Source organism: Sciurus vulgaris, assembly GCF_902686455.1.
Source record: "Sciurus vulgaris genome assembly, chromosome: 19".
Taxonomy (NCBI): Eukaryota; Metazoa; Chordata; class Mammalia; order Rodentia; family Sciuridae; genus Sciurus; species Sciurus vulgaris.
This window is the reverse complement of record NC_136480.1, coordinates 3,361,103-3,370,968: the sequence shown is the minus strand read 5'-3', so window position 1 is coordinate 3,370,968 and position 9,866 is coordinate 3,361,103. Positions and strand designations below refer to the sequence as shown.

The following is a 9,866-nucleotide window of genomic DNA, read 5'->3' as shown; positions in this document are numbered from 1 at the left end:
ACCGCGGTTTCCAGGGGTTGTTTGTGTTTTTTTCTTTCATACCGGGGATTGAACTCAGGGGCACTTGACCATGGAGCCACATCACCAGCCCTTTGTAGATTTTATTTAGAGACAGGAGCTCACTGAGGTGTTTAGGGCCTGGCTAAGTGGCTGAGGCTGGCCTCCAACTTGCGGTCCTCCTGCCTCAGCCTCCTAAGCTGCTGGGATGACAGGCGCTCCATTTCCAGTTTTGACAAAGGTCTGGCATGGAATGGAAGGCTGCTTCCTTTCCTCGGGCGTGAGCGTGGCCTGGGTGATACCTTGAATACTGAGGTACACTCAGCAGCCTGTGAGGAGGCCGCTCTCACCAGTGGACTCTCAAAAATTTGATCACAAGGAAAAAAAGAAAAAAACTCAGACAATATTCTGGGGAAACGGAGCAGCCCGAGGCGTGGGGGCTGCCGGTCCCGGAAGAACGGGAAGCCGAGGAACGCTGGAAGGCACGCTGTTTGCCCCTCGAAGGCTCCTGCTCAGGACAGGCGGCCTTGAAATGACCCCCACGAGGAATGACGGCGTCCCGGGCGGCTGGGGCGAGCAGAGGCCCCGCAGGAGGAGCGCGGCCTCCCGAGCTGCTCCGCGGGGTCCTGCTGGGCCTCCGGCTGCGGGGGCGACGGCGAGAAGCTGGCTTCCGGGCCGCAGGCGGCTTCCTCTGCGCCCAGAGGGATGAGGCAGGAGGCCCCGGGCGCCGAGGGGGCCCGCCGGCCAGGGTCCCGGGCCCTTTCCCGTGACCCTTTGCGCACGGCACTGACGGCCCCGCGACGCTCTGCGCATGCCTGCGGCGCAGCCCCCAAGGGGCGGGGCCCGTCGTCGCGCCTCGTTGGAGCTGCGCTGAGACGGGGGACCCTCGGTCCGCCTGTCAGGGCGCAGACCAGGAGCCGGGCGCCAAGGAGCGCGCGCAGAGCGCGGCCCGAGCGTCCGCACGCACGCACCGAACTCGTGCGTCACTTACCTCTGCTCCCGACCCCTCTGCGCGTAAGGCTGTGGCTCTAGGCTCTGTCTGTCCCCTTTGCTGGGGAGCCACCAGCGGTGATCAGTGGAGGGTCTGCCGCTGTCCGGGACAGAGCAAGTTGCGGGTGCTTTCAGGGTGGGACATATTTTCTGGCTGCAGCTGGTCTGGCAGAGGTGACCTGTTTGGGACGTTTCCCAGCCAGGACATGTGGCTTCATGTTGGCCGGTGTGTGCGCCTGGGCTGCTGTGCGGTTGCCCGCTGGCCGTCCCCTGCGCTGGCTCCAGGCCCTCCTCTGACTTGAAAATGCTTTCTTGGCCCAGGAGCGGTGGCGCATACGTGTCATCCCAGCAGCTCGGGAGGCTGAGGCAGGAGGATCGCAAGTTGGAGGCCAGCCTCAGCAACTTAGTGAGGCCCTAAGCAACTCAGCGAGACCCTGTCTCTACATAAAATAGAAAAAAGGGGCTGGGGAGGTGGCTCAGTGGCTAAGCATATGTTGATGAAAGACAACCTAGTGCCTTCTGCACAGGGACACTCCGCTGGAAGACGACGCTCGGTCTCCACGGTCTCCACGCCCTCCACACCGTGGGCGCTATTAGTGTTTTCCACCCCGGGCGGGGAGATCTCTGTGCCCCGCATGTGGCGAGGGCATTAAAATCAACACCTTTGTCCCCACTGGGGGAGCAGATGCATAAAATCAGATCCGATGACATCAAACTGCAGATCCGCTTCAAACCCCAGAGGACCCTGAATGTGCACAGAAGGACGTTCGGGGCAGGGGCTGGATGGTGTGCAGGAGGGGCACAGGTGACAGGCAGCTCAGCCCGCCGCACCAGGTTACCTCCAGCAGGGGGAGGCCCGGCCTCGGCCTAACCCAGGCGCTGTCCTGGGAGGACTGGGGCCAAGGGCCCTTTCCTGCTCAGAGGGCGGAGCAATAAAGGCCCCATCAGATCCCTAGGGGGGCGCCTGCGCAGGACGGGGAGGACGTTGATTGACTGACTGACGGGTGATGGGCTGACAGATGAAAGAGATAAGTAGACGATGGGGAGATTGACAGATAGTTGATGGTGGACAGATTGACAGAACATAGATGGTAGTAGATTGAACGATGATATGCAGATGATAAATTGATAGAAGCCCCTCTCCATACAGGGGAGACTACATAGGAGAGGGAGAGATCGATTGACTGATTGACAGATGATAGGTAGGTAGATGGTAGATGATAGATAAATCAACTGATTAATAGGTAGATATATGATTGATAGATGATAGATACTTGATGGTTGGTGATAATAGTTTGATAGATGATAGATGGTAGATTGATAATAGAATATAGATAGATGTTTGATGATGGATGATAGATTGATAGGTGATAGATTGATAGATGGTAGCTAGATTGATAGGATATAGATAGATGATAGATTGATTCATTGATAGATAATCGACCGAAGCCCCCTCCGTATAGGGGAGCCTATATAGGATGGGGAGCTGATAGATGTAGATGGTAGATTGATTGATAATAGATTGATACGAGATGACTGATAGATGATCGATATGATCGATTATAGATAGATCGATAGATGATGGATAGCAGCCCGCTGCCTCCTATAGGGGAGCCTAGGTTCGGCATGTCACCGAGGGGTCCTCTCTGAAGTGTCCGTGGCTCTTGGGCCCCTCCTGCCCCCCCGCCCTTCCTTGCATGACACCTTGGTCTTCGTGTCCGGCTCTCGCAGCCTCTTCTGGGTGTCAGGTGCGGCCCAGGGTGTTCCCCGGGTGTGGCCAGTCTCCCCTCTGCCCCGCCCTGCACGCCCCCCGAGAGTCACACCTGGGGACGGGGACCCAGCACAGTGCTGTCTCGGCAGACGGGGAGCAGCGTCCTGGAGGCCAGGCGGGGCCGTGGCGGCAGCCCTGAAGGGCCGGGCAAGCTGGCAGCACCCCTCTGTCCCTGGGGGTTTGGGGCAGCAGTCCCTGCCCAGCCCCGAGACCCCTCCGAAGGGGAGTGGCCACCCTTCCTTCCAGAGGCCCCGAAATTAGCAGGGTGGGTGCGCCTGGGGCCCTGCGCTGGGACACCCACAGCTGGCTGGTGTCCCCACAGAGCAGGTCCCCTCCTTCCTCCAGGTGCCCATCCCTGCCCATCCAGGGTCTCCTTCCCAGGTCCCCCACCTCTCGGTTCCCGAGCCGCCCAGGGGACCCCTCCTCTCAGCTCCTGAGTGGCGGTGTCACAGGGACACAGGGCGGGGACGGTGCCTCCGCGAGCCGGGCCTGACTGCAAGGAGACCACTCTGCACCCCTCCCAGGGAGAAGCGAGGCCCCAGGGGACAAGGGCCTCGCCCAGGGTGGCACCAATGGCTGTCCTGGAGACTGTGCCCGAGGAGCACAAGTCTCCAAGTGACAGGCGACCCCCAGGAGCTGCCAGTCAGCTGAGGCAGGTGTGTCGGTGCAGGTGGGGACCCAGCAGGCAGGGCCAGGAGGGAAGGCGTGCCCGCCATTGCTGGTAGAGGCAGGGAGGCGTGTGCAGCCTGGGAACACCATACGGGGACAGGCGTGACAGGTGTGGGGACAGGCATGACAAGGTGGGAGAGGTGTGACAGGTGTGGGGACAGGCATGACAGGTGTGGGGACAGGCATGACAAGGTGTGGGGACAGGCATGACAAGATGTGGAGACAGGCGTGACAGGTGTGAGGAGAGGCGTGATAGGTGTGGGGATGGGCATGACATGTGGGGACAGGCGTGACAGGTGTGGGGACGGGTGTGACAGGTGGGGACAGGCGTGACAGGTGGGGACAGGCGTGACAGGTGGGGACAGGTGTGACAGGTATGGGGACAGGTGTGACAGGTGTGGGGACAGGCATGACAGGCGAGACCGTGCAGAAACCCCTGGAAGCCCCTCCTCCTGCCTGGCCAGGCCGGGCAGCTGGCCCCTCTGCCTCTGCCGCCACCTGCTGTCCCCGCCAGCCTGGGCTCCTGTCACCCCTGCTCCCTGGGGCTCGCGGCCCGTCCTGAGGGGCCTGGCCTCCAGGAGGAGGAAGTGTGACTTTGGTGACCCCGCCCCGAAGTGGCCGCTGGATCCTCCTCCCGCTCCGTCAGCGTCCCATGCAGTTCTCTCGGCCTCTGTCCATGTGGCCTGTGTCCTTTGCCGCCCGCAGGGTGCGGACGTCACCAGACCGAGGCCACAGCCCTGGCGTGTCCCAGGCGATGCCAGGGGCTTCCGGGAGGGGGTGGTCTCCCTGGGGCTGGGTCCTGACGACCCGCCATCACCCTGCGAGGGCCTGGCGCTGGGCAGGGTGGCCAGGTGAGGGGCACGTGCCCAGCAGGTGCCCTGGAACCTGAGGACGGCGGCTTAGCTGCCACCGACACCGAGTCTGTCTGCCCCTCCCTCCCGGACGTCGCTGTGGGTCCCCAGAGCCGCAGTGTGTGACCAGCCCTCTTCACAGGGGCCTTGAGCCCGGGGGGCGGTGGGCCGCCAAAGGCAGAGGGGGAGCGGGAGGACCCCGGGGTGGAATTACGGGACAGGGTGGCCCTGGACTTGCCCTGGGGCTCAGCTGCCGGCGGCTTCCCCGGAAGAGACGGAAGTCAGGAGGTGGGTCATGGCCGAGGAATGGACGCTGGTGGACACCGACTTCTGGAGTCTGGGCGGAGCCACGGACACTGGGGGTGGGGGATGGGGATTCGGGCTGTGGCTGAGGCCACCTCCAGCCCGGTGGTCCAGGTGGAGGCCCAGCAGGTGGCCCAGAGGCCCGAGAGGCCGACCTGACCCTCTGTGTGCACTGCGAACCACCTGGGTGGAACTTTCTGGAGGAGCAGATCCAGGATGGGCACTCAGGTGAATTCACAAGGTCAGGGGACACAAAAAAGCAGCCCGGAATCAAACTCCCAGGTCCTGGGGGCCCCGACCGCCCAGCCCAGCCCGGGGCTGGACCGTCCCAGCTGCCTGGCGCCTCCTCCCTACGCACCTTATGGGGTTTTCTGCAAGCCCCTCCTGTCGGCCTTTCTCCAGGGGACCTGTCACCACCTCACTGTCCCGAGGCCCCTGGTCTGTCAGCCATGAGAGCAGAGGCCACCTCGGCCCCACCCACTGCCAGCCCTGGTGTCTGCGACCCTCCGGTGTCACAGGGGGTGGTGGGAGCTGCTGTCCTGCTGCAGGAGGGCGCAGCGTGGTGGATGGCTTTGTCTCTCTGCTCCGGACCCAGTGTACGTCTGTGGTCATGCGATTTGACAGCGCATGTGTCCCCTGCCCGTGACCATCATGACACTGTGGGAAACTGCTGGAGGCCCAGGTGGCCTTTCAAGCTGGCTCTCCTCAGCCGCTGCCTCTGCCACCTGAGTCCTGGGAAGCCGCCCTCTTGAGTTCCCGCCCACAGCTCCCTGTGTGCCAGAGCCAGTGGACGCTGCTGCCGGCCGGCCTGTGGTAGGCTCCCAGGCCTCAGCCACGGCCCGGTGACCACAGAGCAGCTCTGACCTGCAGCAGCCCACCCTGCCACCCCGGGAGCCGCGGATGTGCCCCAGCAGGCCTGAGCCTGGCGATGGGTAATCAGTCGTGAGTTGCAGGGTGAACCAGGAGTGTGGGCTGTTTTGTTTTGCGGCAAAAGCTAACTGATACACCCTTCATCTGAACATCCCTCTTCTCCAGCGGTCTGTAAAGCTGTCCTTATTGTCATATTAAATTTCCATGAAATCATGGCTATTTCTGGACTTTCCATTCTGTCCAACTGGTCTCATGTTCACGTACGAATACCACATACGTAATGACTCAGCGTTAAAGGCTGCTTTCACATCTGGCTGCAATCCTAAACACAGCGAGAATTATTTTGGATAGGCCTGCCTTACCTGTGACTTGACTTTGTGCCAGATTTTTCCAACTGGTGAGCTATACTAAACCGTGTTATCAAAAAACATGGAACATCTTTCATTGAACCATAGGCATTTTTCTGCTTTTTAATCATTTCCTTATTTTCATTATAATTTCCTATTATAATGAAATGGTTCTCAGATATCTTTTTTGAAACTTTGTGATACATGCCGTCTTTCGGTTTTTGTTCTGATTTTATAAAAGTCTGTCTGTTGATTCGTCTGTATTCATTTAATATCCAGCGACCTTGGCGAGTTTCCTTAATGTTCACTTTGTGAATATTGGTTCTCCTGGGTTGCAAACTGTCAAATCCTCTGCAAATAGAAATGATTCACCTTTTCCTTTTCAGTTCTTTGGCCTCTGAGCACACCTGGTTTGGGTACTGGCCAAAGCTTCCCATGCGACGTCAAAGCCTGGTGAAGACAGAGGCAGTATTAGTCCGCACGTGCTGCTGCAACAGGCACGTTCCACTAGGACCTGGGCTGCGTGATGTACCGCGTGCGCGCTGGAGGTCTGGGGAATCTGGTGGCCGCATTCCAAGGCCCTGGGGAGCTGGGGAGGAGCTGGGGTGTGACTCTCACTCCTGAGCCAGAGGCCTGAGACCCTAGGGTGGGGTTGGGGGCCCTGCAATAAGACAGAGCCCAGGAACCTATGGTGTGATGGCCAAGGGCAGGTGAAGATGGAAGGTCCAGTCCCGGCAGAGCGTGGATTCACGCTGCTCTGCCGCTGCGCTCTGGCCAGCCCCTGGAAGGACTGGGTGACGCCCGTTCACACTGGCGGGACTGCACTGTCTTTAGTCTGCCTCCTGATTCAGACGATGTCTTCCAGAAATACCTTCAGGGCCCGCCCAGCGAGAATGTGGGGGCGTGCGGGGCCCAGTCAGGTTGACACCTGAAGCCAGGCATCCTGAGAGCTGAGGCTGCCTTCCTTCACACCTCCTCAGCGCCCTGCTGGTCACACCTCCTCAGCGCCCTGCTGCTGCGGCTTTGTTTTGGTCCCAGGGACTGAACCCAGGGCTGCTGAACCACTGAGCCACCTCCCCAGTCTGTTATATTTTTTGCTTTTAGACAGGGTCTAAGTTGCTGAGGCTGGCCTCCAACTTGCGATCCTCCTGCCTTAGCCTCCCAAGTTGGTGGGATGATGGGTGTGCACCAAGGTGCCCATTTTCTTTTTAACCTTCACATGTCATTGGATTTTCCTGGACCAGCAGTGACCGTGAGCCTATGGGGAAGGGCCAGGGCTTGGGGGGTTTCCTTGGGTCTGGATCCCAGAAACGCCCCTCGGCTGCTACAGGGAAGTGAAGTTCTGTGCAGAAGACACTGGTGGGTCTCTGCTGCTTGCTGGGGAGCACCTCACTTCCTGGGTCAATTCTCTGCACTTTGTCACCAAGTCCCCAGCAGACATATCCCTGCCCAGGTGTCCCCTTTCCTCCAGAAGCAGAGCTGGCTGCCCCCTCTGGCCCCTTGAACTCCCCAGCTTTCTTGTGACTCCCCAGATCTGCCGCCAGGTCTCGGTCCCCTCTCTGGGCAGCTCTCCAGGGCGTGGATTCCTGGTTGACGTGTCCTCTCTGCTGGGCTGTCTCTGCCAGGGCCTCAACGTCAGCGGGGCTGGCCTGTGACGTGTCCTCCCCCAGGGACCAAATCTCCTAAGCTAAACGTGCTCTCCACTCTCCTGAGCTTTGGGCCACGCCTCCCCGTTCCCCGGACAGGTCTGCAAGGGTGTGGGGACGTTCCGGGCTGCGTGGCCTCTACCGTCCTCTGACGTTGGACACGCACAGCTCCCGGAGGGGGACCCGCCCGCCGCGGAGCCTCTGGAGGGTTTTCCAGAGAGGAAGGCCCGGGTCACTCGCGAGGAGTGAGCGTTTTGAGCAACTCATGTCAACAGCACCCACGGTCCCCAAGAGAGGGGTCAGGCAGGGGGCTGTGGCTGCCTCGGCTGCCTGCGAGGACCGTGGTGGCCTGGGCTGACTCCCCATTGATGTGGCACCCCCCAGGGTCCACGGTGCCAGGCGTCCCCAGCCAGCTCCAAGGTCCAGGGCGGCAGGAGCTGAGCAACAGGTTCCCAGACGCACCCAAGGTGACCACAAAGTGGTCACTTCTGCCCACTGCGTGTCGGCCCCACCTCCCGCCTGCCAACCGTTGATCCATTTGGACAAGCCCGTCCCTGTGCTGGCCCTGGACACAGAGGCGGATCAGACACAGCCCGTGTCCCCAAGGAGCTCGCCAGCTGGGGAAGAGGGGGACAGACTTGAGTCCAGAGAACCTGGCGTGGAAGCCCCGGCTCCGTGGACCGTGGGTGGCAGCCCTATGTGCAGGCACGTCACAGCCTGAAGGACAGCCGGGCTGTCGGAGCACTTTGACGACAGCTCTGCTTTTATTTTTTGGTCCCAGGGATTGAACCCCCGGGTGCTTACCCACTGAGCCGCATCCTCAGCCCTTTTAATATTTTATTTAGAGACAAGGTCTCGCTGAGTTGCTTAGGATCTCACTAAGCTGTTGAGAAGGCCTCCACCTTGTGATCCTCCTGCCTCAACCTCCCAAGCCACTGGGATGACAAGCTACAACTAGTTTTTTTTTTTTGGGGGGGGACTGCTGGGGATTGAACCCAGGGGTACTTGGTCACTGAGCAACGTCCCCAGTTCTTTTTCTATTTTATTTAGAGACAGTCTCACTGAGTTCTTAGGGCCTCACTAAGCTGCTGAGGCTGGCCTCCAACTTGTGATCCTCCTGCCTCAGCCTCCCGAGCTGCTGGGATGACAGGCGTCCACCACTGTGCCTGGCAAATGGGCGGCTTTGACCTCATGTAATCATCCCTCAGTAAACACTTAGGGCCTGGGCCACTGGGGTTTTCATTGGGGTTATTTCTCCCCCATATTTCCTACCCACCCTCATACTCCACAGCAGCCATCTTGTCTCAAGGAAAGCAGGACGTTTGCTGAGAGTCGCTGACATACTGAATACCTTCGAGACCCTCTCTTGGGTCCTAACGTGTGGCATGCCCTTTACCTGTGTCCCAGCTGTACCCTCAGGTTAAAGCCAGTCCCGTGTCCTCCAGGAAAGGGCACCCCGGGTCGGGACCAGGCCCGGGCCACCTGGTCCACCGCAGGTCTCTGCATCTGGAAGCTGCGGGCTTGTCGGGAAAAGCGCGCGCCGAGTTCGGCAGGTCTGCAGATCTCTCCACGGGCTCGCGGTGGTGGGTTCGGGTCTCCAGGGCGCCCCTCCCACAGGCGGGTGGCAGGCGGCGCAGGAGCCCCGTGGCCGTCGGAGTCCGGCTTCAAGACCGATTCCGACCTCCCAGGGCACCTCAGAGGCGAGCGGGCACTGCGCAGCGCTGCGTGGCTGGGGACGGGCAGGGCGCGCACCTGCGGGCGCTTGGCCGCGGCGTCCTTCGGAGGTGATCGGGCACGACTGACGGGACGACCGTGGCGGGCGGGAAGGTGGACGCTGCCCCACCAGGGCTCGCCAGGTGCCCGCTTCCCGGGGGCCCAGCCTGCCGTGGGGCGCGGCCCGAGGCCTCGAGGCGGGGCGGCCGGGCTCGGGCGCGCAGAGGACACCAGGCGCGCGGTTCCGCGGGCTTTATTTTACATACTGTACATCGCGTTTGGAAACGTAAAAAAATACTCGAACCACGGCGTCACCGCGTCCAGTACATATTCTGTTCTGCCATGTCACCAGCTGCCTCCCGAGGGGGACGCTCTCCAGAGGGCGGAGCTCGCGCACGACGGCAGGAGGTCGCAGGAGCGTCCGAGGGGACGAGGCGATGCGGGCGCCCCTCCCCCCGCCCGCGGGGACAGAAAGTCATGGCCAGGTGACAGGCAGGGACCCACAGAGCACAGCCTCGTGGATGCGACATGGGGACAGCGGCTTGCTGGTGGCTCATGCTTCCGGAGCCGGGTCTGAGAACCGCGACCCCGGATCCTGAACTGAGTAACATCCTTCCAGAAACATCTAAGAAGACTCGAGGACCCACGCGGGCGCCGCGTGGAGCTGGCGACCCCAGGCGCTGAGGCTCAGGAGCGGCCACCAGACCCC

General features: G+C 61.0%; 1 protein-coding gene across 1 annotated transcript in view; it reads right to left on the bottom strand.

Annotated features, from left to right (window-relative positions):
- Positions 1-5,553: 5,553 nt before the first annotated feature.
- Positions 5,554-9,866, bottom strand: part of IQSEC1 (IQ motif and Sec7 domain ArfGEF 1) — a 291,864-nt gene continuing 287,551 nt past the window's right edge. The window contains exon 15 of the mRNA XM_079122227.1: positions 5,554-6,248. Within this exon, the coding sequence (XP_078978353.1) occupies positions 6,181-6,248 (68 nt within the window). The 3' untranslated portion in view covers positions 5,554-6,180. The remainder of the gene's footprint in view (positions 6,249-9,866) is intronic.